Below are 20,923 nucleotides of genomic sequence, written 5' to 3'. Positions count from 1 at the left end.
GAGGAAACCACCATGATGGAGGAGATTCTACAGTTGGTATCATCAGTTCGATTATTATCACAGTCGGTATTTTCGCAGCGATTGCAGATAAATACGTGGAATTACCGAAAGATAGAAAGTTTAGAAACTGATAGATGGTGCGAGATGATGTGAGATGCATGAGAATACATGGGAACTACAGGCGAGAATATCGAAAACGCATAACTGGTACTTTACAGATAAAAGGCAACGCTTTATTATCCTATATATGAAAAAATACATCTTGATAATATTTCCTCGTGAATGTAAGCGCTGTCACAAACTTTCTGGATCATTTCATTCATTCTGATCGCAGACGGTAAGTGTCTATAACCAAGAAACAGAAGTTTCGATCTCAACCACGTGAATTGACCCGGCTTGACTACGATACTCGAGGTAACTGATTCTGAATTTCTTGCTATTTTTATCTAAGGACTTGCTTGAACCTTCAGCAAATTCTAAAAATACATTCCTTTTTAGGAAGCACATATCATATATATACATATATATATATATATATAAAATAAAGAGTGCATATATACAAAGAAAAAATGTTGGGAACGTTACAAGTATTTCCTGGACTAAGATTAGCATATAGACGGTATATAACAATAATATATATTATTTACTGGAGTATCTCATTTCTCATTTTCAGTTGTCTTGCTAATTTGTCATAGTTAATTAGCAATTGCTAAGACTCAGTTTCATTTGTGTTATAGCATTGATTAACAGTTAGATGATCAAGATATCAAAAGTGTAAATTTGAATCATGATGGATTGTTCATTGCTAATTTATCAGTTAATTAGTGATTGCTGAAATTGAAGATTTAGTTTTATTTGTATAATAAAGTTGACAAAGCTGTTGGATGTTTAAAGTTTCTTAAAGTGGAATTCAATTTTTAATGAATTTCAATTTTTGTGAAGTTAAATTCAATGGATTTGAATTTTTATGAAGTGGAATTCAATTTTTATTCTACTTTTAATAGATTCAATACAAGTTACTTCTGTGATATATAATAAATTAATTTTGTTATATAGGCTTTATCAGTATCGTGTAATATATTCAAATAAAAATGTGATTAGAGACTTGCATACTGCAGTGCGATATTGTGTTTCTATGAAAGATGAAGATAAACGTTTATCTCAGGTATGTTAAAGGTGTAATTTTGTATGTTATGTGTATTGTGCAGATAATTTTTCTGAATCTGTGTTTTATTATTTTATAAATAGGAAAAGAATTTTGAATACAAAAGTGTGGGTACTAAATATTTACATGCAAATATTACAAGGGAAAACTTATCAGAGGTAAGCAATTCATAATGCACAATAGGGATAAAAATTCAATTATTAAAGATAATAAAAATTTTAACAGCAAATCCTCGATGAATTTGAAATAAAGCATGGTAAATCTCACAGAATTAATAAGGAAATTATGCACCAAAAACGTATGTATAAATTATTTTTTTATATTACAAAATGATTTTCAAATTTAGTAAATAAAAATTAAGTTAGAAATAATTTACAATTGAAATACAGTGCAAAATGTATTTTTTATGTGTATTAAATTTTTTTATGTTTGTCTTTTTTTATAAGTGTATTCTGTGATTGTATTAAGTACAAAATGTTTCTGCATGTTCATATATATATATATATATATATATATATATATATAATTTATATATTTATATATTAAATGTTTATATATTAAATATATTATTTGTATATATTAATGCAAGTATAATTAGTATATGATTTAATATACTTTGCATAATTTCATTTTCATTATCTTGTCATAATAAAATTTTTGAATGTTATAGGAATAGAACGCTGGTACCCAGACCCAAAATCTTCTTTATTGTCTATTTATGCAATAGTAGGTCATGATTTAAAAGACAAAAAAATTTTAACCTCAAATATTAAGACCATTACTGTAAATAAATCTAAATTATGGGAAGTTACTATTAATGTCAAATGGCCAGAAGTTATGTCTTTCAAAGAAATTGGTAAAACCAAAACACTCTCTTTCAAAAATGCAGCTTGGAAATGTTTGCAGTATCTAGAAATAAATAACAAATTAAAAAATGGCAGGCCACTTATCTATAATGAAGAGGAAATGAGGGACATGCGATTTAAGCTTGTTGAATTAAATGTTGCTCCTGAAATTTTAAATAATATGACAGAGTTAATCGAGACTTATAACATGGTAAAAATTCTGCATCACAATTTCTTACCCTGCTGGTCTATTCAAATTTATTATATTATTATTTAAATTAATATGATTAAGAAACTTTAAAAAATCAAATATTTTTACAGAGAAAAGAACTACATTAACGGATGAAATTATCAAATACTAGAAAAAAATATTTTAATTAAAATATTAGTAAGAAAATTAATTATATTATAGATCCCGAGTAGACCAGCAAGATTAATGTAAAATGTATTTCATTAGTATGTATAACATTTGATGATTTTAATTATATAATATTCAGGAAATACAGAGTATGACATTGAAAAATACTTTAAATCCATCGTATCAGACGTTAATTCATCATCCGATACTTGAAGACAATGCTTACTCGAATACTCTCCTTCGAAATAAAATGTTGAAGGATAGATTTTGGAAAAGATATAACGATGACGTTGCCACTTTACCAATTCACGAGTTTAAGTATGAAAGATATAAGAACATTATTTCATATTTATATGTATACTTATAATATGCTTTGTAATTTTCAATATATACATTATCTGTTTTTCACAGGAATGAAATTCTCTCTCGGTTGGAAAACCATCGAGTTCTATTGATAGAGGGTGATACAGGTTGCGGCAAAACTACACAAGTACCTCAATTTATATTAGATGCTTTCGCGAAGAATGGTAATGCTACAGATTGCAATATATTGGTATCACAGCCTCGTAGAATCTCGGCGATCTCTTTGGCAGATCGTATTGCGTATGAAAGAAAAGAGCATGTGGGAGACGTTGTAGGTTTTCACGTGAGACTAGAACAAGTATTGCCGAAGGAACTCGGTGCGATAGTTTTTTGTACCACTGGTATGCTACTGAGAAAATTGCAGACCAATCCTAGTTTAGAAGGATGCTCGCATGTCATTTTGGACGAGGCGCACGAACGCCAAATGGATACCGACATGCTAATGGTTCTACTCAAGAGAGTCCTACAGAAAAATCCTAATTTAAAAGTACTGATAATGTCAGCAACTATAAATACGCACATATTTCAACAGTATTTCGATTGTCCCACTATACGAGTACCTGGTAGATTGTTTGCTGTAAAAATGCATTTCTTGGAGGATATTGAGCATTTACCAAATATCCAGAAATATCAAACATATGTACCCAAAAGTCGCTTTGAAATTGATGAAGTCGGAAAACTTTCAATTGATATTGGAAAAATAGTACAGGTCATAAAATGGATCTCGTCGCATAAGCCGCCCGGTGCTATTTTGTGCTTCTTACCAGGTTGGAATGAAATCATGAAGGTGCAAAGCATGCTCGAGGATACATCGTCCTATAATGAAAATCATTTGATTTTGCCGATGCATTCCAAAATATCACACTACGAGCAGCGGAAAATCTTTCAACAAGCACCGGAGAATGTACGGAAAATTATCTTGGCCACGGATATTGCTGAAACAGGCATTACGGTTAGTGATGTAGTTTACGTTGTAGATTCTGCCTTACGAAAAGAATCTCATTGGGACGATAACAAAGATTTACTTAGTATAAGGAATTGTTGGGTCTCTCGAGCAAACGTTCTGCAAAGGTAATATCAAGAATAAGTAAATATATTATATAATTTCGTTATTTACATTTAAGAGGAGCATAAATATTTAAAAAATTGCATTTAAATGTATATATTATTTTGAAATTATTTTACATTAAGATGATAATTAATTTGTTATGCAGAAAAGGGAGAGCTGGACGAGTTAAACCTGGTGAAAGTTTTCATTTAATCTCAAAGGAAGAATACGAAAAATTACGGGCGCATCCATTACCACAGTTGTTATGCAATCCATTGGAAAAAGTAATTCTTGACAGTAAAACATACACGGATGAAAAAGCGCAGGAATTTCTGGGTGGATTTCTGGAACCGCCTACTTCAACTGCAATACGAAAGTCAGTAAAAACCTTAGTAAATCTCGGAGTTATGGATGATGAAGAGAATCTTACGGCTCTAGGCAAACGAATGGCACTATTCTCAACGCATCCTAAATTTAGTAAAGCCATGGTATATTCTTCTATCTTCGAGTAAGTATAAATAGTAATATATATTTGAACCAATCTTCAATGATTATTTTTCTGTATTCTAAATATTTCCGTTTTAACAACAGCTGCATACATCCTGTGATAACGATAACAAGTCTTTTTTCTGGTGAAGATAGTCTTTTTTACAATATATTGGATTACAAGCTTCAAATTAGGCAAAATAAAAGAACGTACCATCCATCTAGCGATCATATTGCAGTAGCATGGATATTTAAACAATGGGTCAACTTTAATGAAACAGCTCCATATTTAATAAGAAAATTTTGTAAAGACATGATGATCCGGCCAATGAGAATACAAATATTGAATCGTAAGTATAAAGTATATAAAAAAAATTATTGTTCATTTACTGTTGTATGTATTCATTAAATCAAATTCCATATAGTCAATAAATCTCGTTTTTAAATTGTACGAAATTATAATTTTGCAGAAATACGAAATACATTTATCCAACAGTTGATCCAATGTCGCATGTTGAGCAAAACTCTATTGCATGAATACAATTGTAATAAATCTGACCTAGCAAACAAATTTGAAAATAATGACGAGTTAGTGCGAGCTGTATTATATTCTGCTACACAACAATTGATAGAACATAAAGATGTGGGATATAAGAATGGAATCCTGAGAAAAGGCGTTAACGAACTTCGAACACAGTAAGTGAATTTTGTATATTCGCAGATTCAAGTTTAAAGATGATTTATAATATTATCATTTATAATCAACATTTAATTTTATTTTTAAACAGAGGAGCTAAGGTAGTAATTTCGGGGGAAAGTGTTAATTATAAGCGGAAAGTTTGGCCGAGTTCTTTCTTAACTTATTTTAATGCTGCACACTGTGATGTAAGACGTAGCACAGTGATTCGTGAAACAAGTGTGATATCACCTTTGACGGTATTACTTTTTAACCAAAAAAAGGTTCAGTGTCATGAGGTAATTAAATAATTAAATCTTACGATTCAGTACAGCAGTATAAGGAAGTAAATAATATTATACAATTTATAATTTATAAATTTTTCGATTTTTAGTTAGATGATAACAGGGTAAAACTTGTAATTAATATCAATTCGCATCAAACTGTAAGATTTGTTTGTGACAAAGAGTAAGTATTTCTATATCTTTTTTTTTCTGTTTAGTATGTAATATATTGCATATAATAATCTGTTTAAATCTTTGTTCTTTTATCTAGAACTGCTAATGTGCTCTTACAATTTAGAAATATTGTATGGTCTCTAGTACAATACTTTTTAGAGACACAAGGATTGGATCATAGAAATAATCTTAATTCAGAACAAATATTAAAGTACAAAGAGGAAGTATTTGAAACTCTTGCGGAGACTCTGAAAAAGGCGTCTGAATCCATAGAAAATACAGAAAAAATCTCTTTAGCTTAAATAAATAATTTATAATAATATAAATATACACAATAATAATCTTAAAACTATAATACTATCTCAATCGACATAGAGTTACTTGTAATTTATTTTTATTATATATCTATTATATGTATATGTGTACAAATTTGTCAAAAATAACATATATGGACGGCTTTATACAAATATATTTGATAGAATTATTAGATAAGTAATAAATTATCTAATTAATAAAAACAAAACTAGAGATTCTTTCAATGAGAATTTCCTTTTCTCCTCCACTTCCATTTCTGTATTGTGTGCTCGCGTTTTTCAACGATCTATGAGTAAAACTGAAATTATCAACGATATTGAATTAAAAAATAAACGGAATATCATAAGAACTATAAGAAAAATAATTAGAGATGAAAAAAGCGGCATTCATTAAATAACAAGAGTCACAATTGCAAATCAGAAGACTGTATGTTTACAATATTACAATTATACACTGATGAATTTTTGTAAGAAGGAAGATGTGGAATACATATTTATAGGAGTAATGCACGCAGTAAATACTACATTTTCCCATTAACAGTTTTTTTTATAAAATAGTAAGAATTTGTTATATATCTGTACAATCACAATATGATGCTTTTCATAACTAGGACAACAACGTTGCTTCGATTAAATGCTATGAGATACTTAACAATATTTTATCTCGCTGTAAAAAAGTTGGAATTAATTTAATATTTAACATTTCGTTAACAGACATATTGCTCTCAAATCTCTTCAAAAATATGTTTTGTGCGAAGCGCTCTTGATGTACCCAAAACCTACCGACACCATCTCACGCCAAAGTGGCCGAGTAATATAAAAATTTGTTCCCATAATCTTTTATGCTACGTTATGATCGCTTTCCGAGCGTTTAAACAAGATACAGAATCCGATTTGAAAATCTCAATGACTATCTATATATATATATATATATATATATATATATATATTAGGTGTTGGAATTAATTCGTAGCGTTTTACAAGTGATGGGAAGTACTTTCATTAATGTATTTTTTAATGCTCATGTGAAATAAATAACATTCTTTCATTAAAAACGCTACGAATTAATTCCAACATCTAATATATATATATATATATATATATATATAAAATACTAATATCTAATAAATTTAGAAACATATTATTAATAATTTAGAAAATATAATTATATAATTTCGCTAAATTTGAAAAGTAACAAATAAGTAAATAATATACAGGCATAATCACCATTTTCATTTAAATAATTAATATACTCCATACAAAATTAATTAGTATGTAATAATAATCTCTTCTCTTGTTCATGCTCGCGAAAAATATTTTACGATCATAACGGCATGTATATTTGTGTATTATATTACTTTAATTAACATTCCATAAAATATATGTATATTAAAACAATATCGTAAAATAATATCGTTAAATAGTATAGTTACATTAAATTAACAGTATATATTAAAATCTATCTCCAATATTTACATTTGGCAGGTACATGGAAGCGTGCGCTTCTAATATTACAACAACTTTAAAAAATAGATAGAAATATATTAATTTGAAATAATTATTAAATATTAAATATAAAACTTTTACAAACAAAATAATAACATGAAAAAAATATATTATTTCGTTTTAATGCAAAATCACTCGGAGTACTAGCGATAAATAAATCTTAAATACGAAGATTAGCATAAAATAAAGAATATAAAGATAAGTTCTCATAAATTATGTTGCATAATACATACAATTCTTACATTAATATTATATATTTTGTTCCTTGTATGTTCCTAGCAATTGACTATTTTAATAAAAAACGACGAAAATATTTCAGTAATGTTCGCAACTATTTTTTAATAATTATCTATAATAATTTTGTAATTATCAATTAAAAATATGAGGAAATAAGAGGAGGAACAATAATAACATTAGCACATGTAATAATATCAGGAAATTATATAAAATACTAATACCTTTTTGGCAAGATATCATTATTCTTGACTTATTTACATAAATTATACTCCAACGTAACTTCTTTAAACGAATAAATCTTCTTTAAAAGTGATGATTTAAAAACATCGCCTGAAAAAATAATGATTAAAATCATTCATAATAAAAAATAGCTTAATAATTAATTAATTATTTATCTTCGCTTTGTCCTCCTATAGAAAAAAAATCTTTGCATACTTCGTGAGTATTCATTATCATAATAATTAGTGTAATGCATTAAAAACGTATCATGCCTATTTAATTAATTTATTTGTGCAGTTTCTTTATTACGAACTAATATTGCACTTCCGGCCGAAGATACATCCAGCATATCGTTTCGATTGCAGCAGTTACAATAATTTTCGATCGCATTAACTGTAGTCAATCAAGAAAAATATATACATAAGCGTTTTTTCATCATTATCTATGATAAAAATATTATCACTTTCTTCATTGAGTTATCGTCATGCCTTCAAAAAATTAATAAAAAAGTAATAAATATAAATAAATACATAAATGTATGCATTTGTAAAAAATTATTTTACAGATATGAGCAATTGTTATAAAAACTCTTTCATATACATATGTTTTAAAACTAATCTCAAATCGAGAACTAGTCATACCTATATTAATAATAATAATCGAAATATGTTTCTCGTAAAAATATTTTCAACTTCTATTTATATTTTAGCTTACAAAGATATTAATATAAAAAAATATTTAGCACACGCGAGAGTCTTTCAATTGTTTCTTTTTTAGATGAGTAAAAATAATATATCATTTACCCGCTTGATGAACTTTTAAGCGCACACATGGCGCTTTATGTGTTTAACTGTAATATTTATAAAACTATCATGTAAGCTATCTATCTTAGTAATAAATTTATTACTTCCTTTCTATACTGGCCTTGAAACTTTTTTGCAAGTATAAAATTTATAAAATTTATCCAACGATTAAAATTTTTAATTTCATCTTTCACGAATTTGTGTCCTTCAAAATTTATTCACGAAAAATTAATAGTGCAATCTGTTATACAAATGTATTCTGTTATCTTATTAATATAGGATTCGATGTTCGATATTTATCTAGTACGATGGCAAATCGTTTTTTGATTTCCACTTATGCACTAAAAATAGTGTTACATTGCATCTTAATATTGCCAAATCTAGTACAGAAAATATATTAAAAACAATTTCAATAAAAAGTTGTTCCGATTTTTAAGAGATTTGACATTACTACGTAAAAGCTTTACATATCACGATATGTGCTCTTAACTCTAACTAACCGCCTTTTCAGTATAGCATATCCACATTTCTTTTTCCAATGCTCTTTTCATTGTTTATAATTTTTTTATTAATAAAGATACGTTCATTTTCTTGGTATCGTTATGTTCTTAGCGTTTCACTATTTAGAAAGTCCAGCGCGATCGAGGATTTTCGAATTAAGCGATATGCGCACTATTAACAATATATGAATATTGCTATAAATAGATATATCATATTTTGAGGCAAGGAATACAAAGAAATAATAAATTATAACGAATTTTATACTAAACGAAAAATTATAAGATTTAAAAAATAGAGATCGCTGCCTTCTAAAAATTAATATATTATACATCTATTTTTCTTATAATAGACATTTATATATCAGAAGGATATAAGATAAGAAAATTCTTAACAACTAAAATAAGTCATTATAATAAAACACATATTAAATAAATTTTGGAAATTAAACAATAAAAAAACAATAAATTATTTATAATAAAAATGATAATTAATTAATTATTTTATCTTTGTGCCATCGTTTCTCCTATAAAAACTATCTTTGCAAATTTTGAAAGTATTTCACAAAAGGTACGTGTTACAAATAATTTTAAAATTATCTTTTTTACATCAACAACTTTACTCTTTAATTAAAATGTCAGCACTGAGATATTGCCCTATAGATCCTACCAGAGGACTTTTGAAGAGATCATCTACTTCGATTGGATATTTTGACTGCTTTTATGATACCAATTTGTTGCACTGACCGTTACAAGGAGGCAATACAGTGACGAGACTCTCGGTTTCGCTGTCGCTCGTACTGAAATTCGCTCTCTCCAAAACCACCGTGGTCTCACTCTTCGCATCGAATATCGGCTGATAATACGACGAATTCTTCGCTCCAAGATCCACACCGGAATCAGCGCTCTTGGAGATTTCTGACAGTCTGCGAAAATTGCCGAAAAACACGCTGTCGGTGCCGACGCTCTCGGCACCGCTCTCGCTAGCGCCGTCACACATAGATTCGGTCTCATCAGTCTCCTCAGATACGCTACTTACCTCGTGCCTCAGCAATCGCTTGTGCGAACCATTACTGTCTGTGCTACTAAGGTAGCCACTGTCCTCAACCTTCATGTGACCACGTCGATTGTCCACCAACGGCAGCATGTTCGAGTTGGAATCACAGCTCTTCGAGAGACCTTTCATCAATTGTCTTGTTTTGGAGCTGCTCTGCGCCCTGCTGTTGTTGAGGAGTTTGTCCTTATCCTCCCGACGATGCTCAACGCTCCACGATCGTGTTCTTGAACTTCTTCCTGAACTTCGGTGATGAGAGGAGCCAGTAATCGACCGTTTCTCTCGCACCACCTTCGTTTCTCGCACAGAGACTTCTTCCTTGTTGGAATCGATATGTCCATAGAACCTGTACCTGTCCTCAGGAACTTCGATTTCGATGCGCGTCTCGCACGGGCAATCCCTGCAACCGTTTGTCACGGTACATTCGCCTGTTCTCTCACTGAAGAACGTTCCTGTTAAGAGAACGTCGTCTTCGCGATGTTTCTTATTGTGAACCTCGTACTTCACGACGTCGACTTGAGTCTGCGACGAGCAGAGGCAGGTTTCGTTCCCTACATGGTATCCGTCAGCTTTCGGGACAGGAGCGCCGTTACTGGCTGTAGGGTCATCCGCTCCGACAGGACTCCCGTCCCAGGCGTTTTTTGATGGAGATAACGGCGGAAGTCTCGCGTCTTCGACACGTCGCGGTGGCTTCGGCCGCTGATAGATCTCCTCTTCCGTGGGCGGCAATGGCACCACGTCCGGCTGGTTATGCGGTTGCCGTTGTCTCTTTGCTTGTCTGCTGTCTGGCGTCAGGTACTTGCACTTTTTCCACGTGTCAGCGTCATCAGGCTCGCCGTTCATTTGCAATTCAGGGTCATGACCGTTCGTCAATTGCGGGTCCCTTATACTCGACTTTATCCTCGCCTCGTAGATCTCCCGTAAACTGTTGGGGTTGCGTTGTTGCGTGGAATTCTCGTCGCGAAAACTACCCCTGCTCTTGAGAAGGATCTGAGCCGGTCGCTCTAACGAATCCACGTAAATCTCGTTGGCAATTTCCCCTCGGTTGTACTGCACGTCGTCGTTGATCCGCAGCTTCATTGGCTTTCGATCCAACGTATCCGGCTCGTATTCGGACTCATCGAGCTTCACGTAGTTTTCTGGAGAGTCCTGGACCTTGATGGTCAGATGACCCGGATTCTCCGGCTCATATTGGATCTCCGGACCACTGTCGTCACTGCAGGCTGGACTGGCGTAACCGTCGTTCACGTAGACTTCACTCACCAGCGAGTACGTCTCCGACCGCTGGCTGCTGATCAGCTCCGGCAGACTATTGTAACAATTTCTCTCGAGAACCTGATTGCTGAGCTTCGACATCGTCATTTCGCCGGTACGCGTGTTGATCACGGCATTTTGCATCGTTAACTCCTCGTCCATTGGCAACGCCGTGGATAAGGCCGGACTTGATTGATTATCCGTCGATGACTGATCCGGCGACGTCGATGACTTTCGATTACACTTGGAACGTTCCAGACTGTCCACCTCGTAATCGCTGATCGTCGTGGTACGATTAGAAGATTTGGTGTGATGATGATCCAACGCCTTCACGTCTACCATCTCGCGAATCACAGCGTCCATAATACGCTTTGCAGTGTTCTTTGCACCGGGTAACTCGTTAATCATGTCTGGGAGTTCTTTCTTCTTCAATGACGGCACACATGGCGCCTTCGACTTTCTCGATCTCTTCGGCGCGGGGTTGCTTTGCGATTGCTGAGATCGTGATTCCTCCGATTTGTCCGTATTGCTGGATGATCTCTCCGTTTTTGCCGACTCGTCCTCGCTCTTGCTGTTCCTATCGTCTTTCACGCTCTCTTTCGTCTCGCTCTCTATGACCGCGCTCTCCTCCATCTGCTTGATAAAGGAATTCTCGATAGCCTTGCGGACTTTCGCATTTATCGCGTCGTCACCGGCGGTGTAATGGAACGGTCTACCATTCGCCCGCTTGCCACGGCCGCAACGATCATAGTCAGATCCCTCGAACATGGACCTGGTCGATCGTCTGGATACGCTGTAACGATCGTCGTTCTCCAGAATCTCACTCCTGGCGGTGATATTCTGGAAGGTCCTCAGCATCGGTGGATTGTCTTTCCACGACGACACCGATTTGCCGACCAAATTCGTACGATCGTCCGGATCACCAAAATCGCGTCTGGCCAACTCCTTCAGGTACTCGAGATTTCTAGCAAACGTTCGGGCGTTCTCCTGGAAGTTCTTACGCGTATCCTCGGCGTCTCTCCAACGACGCTGCGGTGGTCGCACGTCTTCTAACCAGGCGCGCACTTTGCTCTCACCGTGGCTGGGCAAATCGGGAACAGGAAGAGCGGGAAGCAGCCGAGGAGACTCGCTGCAACCGGGACATCCGGTACACCGTTGGGACTTGCGCGATTTGGTGACCGAGCCGCCCTGAACGGAACTTGGGGTCGTCCTCTGTTGATGCTTGCTTGATTTTGCTGATTCGCATCGTTCGGAACTGCTCTCCTCTTCCGGAATACCTGCGTGTAAAATTTATCCTGGTAATAATGATGACAGAGCGAAAATAGCGAATTAATTATTTCTAATTACAGCTAGAGTGAAAGTCAAGTCACGCTTTTGCGCGTTATAAAATACTTCATGTGCTTTCCATTGGATGCATGAAATTCGCTCATGCGACTATGAGTACACGAAGAATTCAAGAAATCAAGTGCGTGCGAAACCGTAGGAATAAAATAAGAATAAAATTGGAAATCTTCAGTTGCAAGAACGCGAAAAACACTAAAAATGTGGAAAGTTAAAATTGAATTGTGTTTTCACGATTTTCACTAATTTCTTTATTCCTCGCATGAACAAGAATCAAGAAATATGATTTAATTAATTATTAGGTTGGTTTAATTATTTTATTGGGTTAGAGAAAAAGATCCTTTACGAGTTGGTAAAAAGACTTTTTCAACAATTCATATATTCTATTTTTAAAAAATTGGCAATTACACCACTTGATAGAGCAACGTTTCAGAACCTGATATTTATAATTGCGATGATTTTTAACAGAGTTACGAGCAATAAAGTCAGAATGTTTCTTTTCACTTCCTCTCCACTAATCCGCAAGTAATTCAGGAACAAAAAATCGTAGGACAGTTTTAAAAAAAGATTTTGTAGGGGAAGCTTCAAGCTTTCACGATAGATAGTCGAAAATTTTCTCGAATTTTTTTTAGGCACCTACGAAGTGAAAAAAAATTTTTTAATTTTGTAGTTTTCTATATGTAAAAATTTATAAATTCAAAAAATATAGTAACCATTCGACAGTAGAGATTTCAAGTTTTAAAATTCTTTTTTTTAATTGTGATAATTTTTAACGAAGATATTGACGAGGAAAGAGTTTTTTACCAACTTGCAAAAAGATTTTTTTCCCTAATCCAATATATTCAATACCTTTTCAATTACAAACATTACATCTTCTACATATTATTCGAATCATAAAGACTTTTGTCTTATTTCAAATAATTTCTCTTTGAAGAACAAGAGCACAGACTTACTCACCATTGAGAGTAGGAACAAATCTTTTTGCAGCCATCTTGTGCTTGGCGATGGAGATGACTTCTCGAATTTTGAGCAGGAACTCGATGGCAGCCGGAGGTGGGGCCTAGAAAAACGCCGGGCTGTTTTCAAATTATCTTGTCGCTGGTCGAGTGCGTAAGAACGTAGACGAATCGAACAGACGTCGAGGGCACGTCCATTAAAAGCATTCCAGACTTCGAAAACGCGCGGATGACTAGCACGAATAGGAAATAAGCAACATTTTTCCCCCTTCCCCGCCGGGAAGTCTTTGCCCCGTTAAGCAACTCACCAGCAATAGCTGTCGATCGAAGTACGCGGGATTGAAGTATAATTTTCTCCGTTGAGCACCTGGAAGAACCGGTACATCTTGCTGATGCGGATTTTCAGCCGTCTCCACGACCCGTACATCCTCTTCCGGTAGCCTCTCACCCAGAATGGAACCAACGGGGAAAGGCCCTTCTGATTGCTCCAGATATACGCAGTGCGGATGGATGATCGCCGATGTTATTTGCTGAAGAAGTGACATCGTTGATCAGTAAGCTCGATGCGAGAGAGCGAGATAATTTTATAATTCACAAAAATCACAATTGAATCATTACTAATTGGACATTACGAATTATGAACCTTACCTCCTAAATCCTTCAAACCGATTTTACAATAATCAATATTCGTTAACAACATCACTGAGATTACTTGGCACGAGACTAGATCGTACAAGAAGTCGACTTCTTCTGGCAGCGATGAGACTTACGCTCGCGTTGTTTCAGTGAAAAAAAGAATTGCGTTATACGTGGAGACTGGAAAGAGTTCGCAAGAACGTGCTGAAATCGCGGTGCGTGGTATTCTAACAACCGGTATACAGCGTAAAAGTGGGATGTACCTCACCTACTTGGAATGGTACGGACTAACGGAGCGCAAAACCAATGCGCTAATTGGATGCATTATTAAACACAAGCGGTGGTCTCGGGAAAGAGATGGATTATATTCTACAAAGATCTCGCGAATCGCGCGAAGAGATAACCGAGCAATTTCGTTGCTTGCGTTTGAATAATTACGTAATATCCTCGGATATTATGTAAAGCTCGTCTAATTACGATAGAACAAATATATCTACAATCTGCTCCTGATAAATCAAACATTATCGTACTTCTTAATCGTTCAGGAACAAAATCTACTTATGTATGATGTGCACGAAGTAACTTTCTTAGATAAAATTACTCAATTAAAATTTAGAGGATAATTTGCTAGGAAATTGATTGAGAAGTAAAAGTTGCACTTACATTTTCGAAACCTTGCTCATTATCGCTCGCGGGAAGATCTTCGCCTAAATCGCTCTCGGTGAGTCCGCTATTAGTGTCGCTCTCGAAATGTCTCGTGGCTGTCAACAGCGGATTGCTCTTCACCAATCCACCACCGTCTCGACCGCCGTCAAGAGTGATGTCCGCTTCTTCGATGGATTTTGTCTTCACCCTTCTGCTGTGCAAATATAACGATACGCTGGCTATGTATATGAGGGCCAAGATGACAGAAGAAAGACCGATGGCGGTGTATTCCGTAGCTGATAATCCATGCGACACCTGGGACGTCGACGAGAACATTACTTCGCGTATGCCTGTTGTAAGAGAGAAAATGTATGTTTAATGAATCGTACTCTTCATGATGCTTGATACTCATTCTTTGGAACGTCCTCATTAGTAGATAAATATACTTCCACATATTCAAACGTAAAATTAAATCAATAGTTTAATTAAATTTAAATTTGAATTTAAAATAAACGTAGTAAATGTAATAAATAAAAAAATTAAAATATACTAATAAATATATTTTAAAAGGTACGCGGTCTCTTTTTCATTTTCTTTAAATATTTACATAAAATCTACTTTATAATTTACAATTCGTGTCAAATTTCAAGAAATAGTATTCTATTATTATAAACTTATTATATTTTTTAATAAATGGACACATTTAATAAACATAGGTTTTTAATGTTTATTTTATATCTATATTTTTTTATATACATTCTAATTTTAAATTATTTCTATATATATATATTACACGTGACGTTACAAATAGAATAATAAATTCTGACTCAAATTATAAATTGGTTTTTCAGATATGTACATACACACACACACACACACACAATATATATATATATATATATATATATATATATATATATAAGTGTATATATATTGGGTCATTTAAAAAGTATCCGCGGTTTTTTCATTCAAAAATTGAACAAAAAACCGCGGATACTTTTTAAATGACCTAATAAAATACAGTAATTTTTTTTTCTTATCGTACTGTTTTTTGACGGCGAACCGGCCACTCTAAAGGCTACGCAAGGTGTGAAAACCCCAGAGAATGTTGACTTCGGTGACGCGTCTCTGCAGACAAGCTTGGCTGTCACGACTCGTCCTTCTGCTGCATCTCTTAGCCCAGCTTCGCCAATCCACTGAAAGATTGATTAATTGATAAAGTGGTTGACTGATTAATTGATCATATAATTGAAAATAACGTCAAATTTTATTACATATTTACTAGAAAATACAAAGTGTTTGCAACCTAACATAGGAAAAAGCGATAAATAATAAATGAAAATGACATGAAATTAGTATATCATCGTTTCAAATATGCAAAGAACGTCCTTCTTTAAACGCAATCGCTGCACGGACTAATTATTAATTAATTATAATATAGAGATAACTAATTATAATGTAGAGATAACAAACAGTAAATGTGGTGATTGGATCAATTAGCATTTATATATTGTTTCGATATGAGAAGGAATTATCTCTTCATTTTTCTCGAACGGTGCCACTTTACACGGACTAATTACGGTAATCGAAGGCATCGAAACCGTATATAAATGTGAAGTTTTAGTTCCGAAGGTTCATTTTGTATATCTCGAGCGAAGATGATGCGGCTGAACCTGCGATTTCCGCTACAAACGGGCGGTACGCAAATATTTCTCTCAATCGCTCTCGGCAAGTGTGCTTAGTATCGCGGACTCCATCCGTTACTGCATAATTACGCGACTAATTGCAATCTTACACTCGCGCGTAGTGACAGAGCGACAAATTACTTTTCTCTCCCACCAACCTGGAGGAACGTTCTGCCCTCGTCTCGGAACAATCTGAAGGGCGGCTCGGCGTCGGAGAGATTCCTTAGCTCGGACCATCCCGTCCTTCCCAATTGCTTAGCACCGGCAATCCCGCATACAGGAGTGGTCACACCTAGTTTCGCAAGGTAATTTATATACGTGTTAAGCGATCATGTAAAAGAAATGAGGCGGGGGATAATGAGCGGAGAATGAACGCCAACGGGAATTTTGTTGGAGAAGCACAGGATGAATTTTTATGAAGGCTATGCGGTAAGCTCTCAAGTATTAGTCTTTTATCCTGAGAAAAAGCGCTATCCTGAGATCAATTCGCTTTTCTTCTGCTAATATAGCTATCGTTTTGCCAATTACATTTTGCTTTATGCAAAAATGTCCGTCCATCCTTTTACGTAGAGAAAATAGTATTATCTTTAAAAAATAGGATAAAAATAAAATTGTAATTTAGACTTGACTTCAGAATTCAAATCCAGTCGAAATGTTTGCAGTTGACTTCGTTGGTAAGTATTTAAATGTTTTCGAATTAAATCTTACCGCTGTATACTTAATATATTATTTATAATAACTAATCGCGAAGGCTCTTAGGAAATTGACTTATATTTGATTAGCGTTATCTTTGTCGAGCTAATTTTTATTTAATGCTAGTGATTTACCTTCGAAGCGAATCTCCGCGTGAGGATATATTATCTGTCCCCGTTGTGGTAAAAAAACATAGGGTACTCTCTCCACGTGGCCGTTGTTCTTGACAAAGCCAGCAACGTTGCATTCTGAAAACATTAAGATATGTATTAAAATCTGTTTAAAAACCATATAAATTATTATAAACATTTATTGCATACAACTCTCATTGCACTAATCAATAAAACATTTATAGCATAAATCTAGATGCATGATAGATTAATATTTATGTAAATCAATTTATTCAATAAAAAATGTAAATATACGTATTGATCATAATAATATAAATTTATTTAGTACATTTTATCGCCGATTTGAATTAGACGCAATTTTTAGTAAAACAATTAATTAAATTAGTAAAATAATTTCTAATCAACATGTCAGGGTAGTTCAATGCAGAAAAATAATTATATAATTATATAATTTTATGTATTATAAAAAAAGAAGCTACGAGAACATGTAAACTCTACAAATAAGTGTTTTTTAAGAAAGCACAGAATTAAAGTGACGACGACGACGACTAATTTTTTTTCCGTGCAATCACAGGTCCATTTTACCCAATAATTTCGGTGGATGCGCAAGACAGCTTGTAATTTCGAACAAAATATCGCCCCCGGCCGACCCCACTGTTTTGCCCACATTTGAATAAATTACGAGGATCCGGCTTACACCGAAATCTCACAAGCCTCGAGGAAACGCGGCGAGCCTGCACGAACACGAACTTCGCGAAGAGAGCCCTGCAAAATCGGATCACATTTCCTTTTTTTTCTTTAAAAAGAAACCACAGTTCGGAAGTATAACGAGATGTCTCTGAGAAGACACGTTGTAATCACATGACAGGCTTCCTTGTACCGTAGTTCTGGAGCAGCAATTGCACGACATGAATGCGCCTCAAACATAATGTAACATATAATTTTTGAGTCGATAAAAAAAAAGAAATTTCGTTCTTCGAGATTTAACAGAAAATAACTCAATATTAACATTTGCATTTCTAACAAATATTAACAAGCTATTATAATTTGAAATTCTTTGACAAAAATATAATTGCGTGATGATTGACATTGTCAAAAAGTATAATTATTTAATTTAAATAATTATAAGCTTCATTAAAGGAAAAAACTTGATCCTCTTTATTAAAATAAAAGGTTTTTAATACTTGTGACAATCTGAAGAATTAATAAGCAATTAAATTCTCTGATTACCATAGAAATTGTCCATTGTAATATTAAATTTGAAAAGAGAAAAATTTTTTAAAAAATGGATATTAGGTATATATATTAATATTCGTTGATTATATTGGTGTTGTATGCTGTATAGTAATATTAAAATATTAACATACATAATGCTCATGTAATGTTTGTGATACAAATACAATAATAACATTTTAATGCAAATTTATTCGCATTTATTGAAAATAAAGGTGTTGTATGCTGAGTGTTTTTTTCTCTTAAAATTAAACGGCTTCACAGAAGGGAGATGTTGAGGAATATTTATATCAGTTTGGAAGCGCCTCGAGTTCTCACAAATTTGGTTAACTGCATATTTGATTATGCAAACGCCTTCTTCGAATTAATCTTCGGTATTGATGCTTCCCGAACGGGACGAACATAAAATTCAATACCCTCCAATTTCGTGCGGCGCGTAATGCTCGGCTCAAGGTGTGTTTGCAATTTCTAATTTGTGCTATACATTATTGGATAAAGGGCGCAATAAATCGACGACTACAGTAGGGTCTACTGGATTTAATTACATTGTGGCCAGCGGTGCGCAAAACCTGTTTATACGCCATTGAAGAAGTCCGTTTGGATGCGAGCATTGCAAATTTACGTTCTCCATACTAAAGTTACGCCGTCGATCGTTTATAAGTAATGTATCAGTACTCTCGCAAGAATTCTGTAGGTGGTAGTGCACGAAACTCGATAGTCAGACGATAATATCTTTCTGTGCGATTGGAGTCAACATTCCAATTACAGAAACGCCATAATTTTACAAAGATGAACAATTTTCTCTTTGAAGATAAAAGGTTTTTCTCTTTAAAGATAACTTAATTTTGTAGAACATGTATCATCCGTTTTTCAAATTTGCAGATGTTAGAAATAATACACAAAATGTTTCATAACTCTATGCTTTTTTGTTATCTAGATATTAAACCAATTAATTTTTTTAAATCTCATATCAATTATTAAATATCGGATTTTTATACAATTTCATATTTTTTTAGGAAGCAGATTAGAAAGTAACATAAAAATAGAAATTCGTCTTATTAAAAAAAACATTCTAAAAATGCATATTTATTTATGCATATTTGTATATTTGTGCAAATTTCCATATTTTGTGCATTCTGCAAAAAATATCTACGTAAAAATCCGAAGTTTACTAATTATATGGAAAATTAGGTTCCAGTGAAATGGGTATAATTCTCATATATACAATATAGCTTATGATAGTGAACAAAAAATGGACCAATAACGGATAGTTTTTAAGCTATAGCGTGTCAAAGGTATAAAACGTGCTCAAGAGCACTTTTACACCATGAAACTATCCATTATTGAGCCTTGCTTGACATCTTTTATTACTACATTAACAGTTACATTATGTGTTAAAATTAATTCATTTTATCGAGACCCAATTTTTCATATAATTAGTGCGGGATCCTTTTCACAAGATTTTCGCATCTAATATTAAGTTCTTTTATACATTTAAAGAAGAATTACTGAAATCAACAACATCCACGTATATATAAAGACTATAATACCAAATACTCTCAAAAAAGCAATTCACATTTAACGAAATATAAAGAATCTATGTCCATTCTTAAAATTTTGCACTCTTGAATAGTATCATTCATTTCTTCGGCAATTATCTCAAAAAACATTACCTAGATAGGCAGGGAAAAAGTGTAACCGGTTTCTACAACCGAAGTTGCACCATAAAAAAATCATCCAGACTGATTTATGTTTATCATCAGCTATAAGGCGAAATTAACACCATTGCAGTAACATCGTTACATCCACTCGATTCTCGATTTACGTACAAGAAATTGGCTTACTTACTCCCGATGGAATCTCAGCTACGGGATCTGGGATCTTCGCGCGATTCAGCATTGGATAACGATCGGTTGATTAACGATCGCTAAGCTTACCCCAGCGAAGCAGGAGTCAGCGAAAGCAGCGACAGTCTCAACCACGATTGAACTCTGACCCATGTAAGACGATGACGACGACTATGAATCCATGAAACTAGAAGCGGCGTCCGGTTCTATATGAACCAGGTGATAGATAGTGTCATCTTGTACGAAAGATATTGCCAGCTTACGGACGCATGGAATTTCGATAAGTCTGACTGCTTGCAATTAAGTACGCACCTCCGTGCATTACGGTGTTTCTCTCGTATTTTTGCGACGTTCGCCGGTATTTATAATAATTGATTATACGGGTCACCATATATGTGCATGTCTGGCGAATTAATTAACTGCGATTACGTGAATTTTACTTTTTCCTCATGTGCATATCTTATATTTAATGA

At 33.8% G+C, this 20,923-nt stretch overlaps 3 protein-coding genes across 4 annotated transcripts; 1 reads left to right on the top strand and 2 right to left on the bottom strand.

The window, feature by feature from the left end:
* The first annotated feature begins 126 nt into the window (after nucleotides 1-126).
* LOC105147639 (ATP-dependent RNA helicase DHX30) lies at nucleotides 127-5,922 on the top strand. 2 transcript variants are annotated; one of them, XM_011058793.2, is made up of 14 exons: nucleotides 127-414; nucleotides 499-619; nucleotides 1,057-1,165; nucleotides 1,249-1,323; nucleotides 1,391-1,463; nucleotides 1,836-2,221; nucleotides 2,508-2,686; nucleotides 2,780-3,802; nucleotides 3,946-4,287; nucleotides 4,371-4,615; nucleotides 4,736-4,961; nucleotides 5,054-5,240; nucleotides 5,336-5,409; nucleotides 5,497-5,922. In XM_011058793.2, the coding sequence occupies exons 2-14, from the start codon at nucleotides 570-572 to the stop codon at nucleotides 5,699-5,701; spliced, it is 3,174 nt and encodes a 1,057-aa protein (XP_011057095.1). In that variant the 5' UTR covers nucleotides 127-414; nucleotides 499-569; the 3' UTR covers nucleotides 5,702-5,922. The 2 variants fall into 2 exon arrangements, with proteins under 2 accessions (XP_011057095.1, XP_087267770.1); XM_087411644.1 differs by having other exon boundaries at nucleotides 127-619.
* Nucleotides 5,923-8,437: 2,515 nt separating this feature from the next.
* LOC105147640 (shavenoid) lies at nucleotides 8,438-15,241 on the bottom strand. Its single transcript, XM_011058794.2, has 4 exons — nucleotides 14,880-15,241; nucleotides 13,889-14,110; nucleotides 13,582-13,684; nucleotides 8,438-12,560 (listed from the first exon to the last, which is right to left on the bottom strand). The coding sequence occupies exons 1-4, from the start codon at nucleotides 15,195-15,197 to the stop codon at nucleotides 9,697-9,699; spliced, it is 3,507 nt and encodes a 1,168-aa protein (XP_011057096.2). The 5' UTR covers nucleotides 15,198-15,241; the 3' UTR covers nucleotides 8,438-9,696.
* A 588-nt stretch (nucleotides 15,242-15,829) lies between these two features.
* LOC147907781 (uncharacterized) lies at nucleotides 15,830-17,742 on the bottom strand. Its single transcript, XM_087412049.1, has 3 exons — nucleotides 17,374-17,742; nucleotides 16,705-16,838; nucleotides 15,830-16,057 (listed from the first exon to the last, which is right to left on the bottom strand). Exons 1-3 carry the CDS (start codon nucleotides 17,546-17,548, stop codon nucleotides 15,830-15,832), a joined length of 537 nt encoding a protein of 178 aa, XP_087268175.1. The 5' UTR covers nucleotides 17,549-17,742.
* Between the last annotated feature and the right edge of the window lie 3,181 nt (nucleotides 17,743-20,923).

The sequence above is a fragment of the Acromyrmex echinatior genome, chromosome 12 (assembly GCF_024713525.1).
Source record: "Acromyrmex echinatior isolate Ae372 chromosome 12, ASM2471352v2, whole genome shotgun sequence".
Taxonomy (NCBI): domain Eukaryota; kingdom Metazoa; phylum Arthropoda; class Insecta; order Hymenoptera; family Formicidae; genus Acromyrmex; species Acromyrmex echinatior.
The sequence above is the reverse complement of the archived record's forward strand: the minus strand, read 5'-3'. Positions and strand labels throughout refer to the sequence as shown.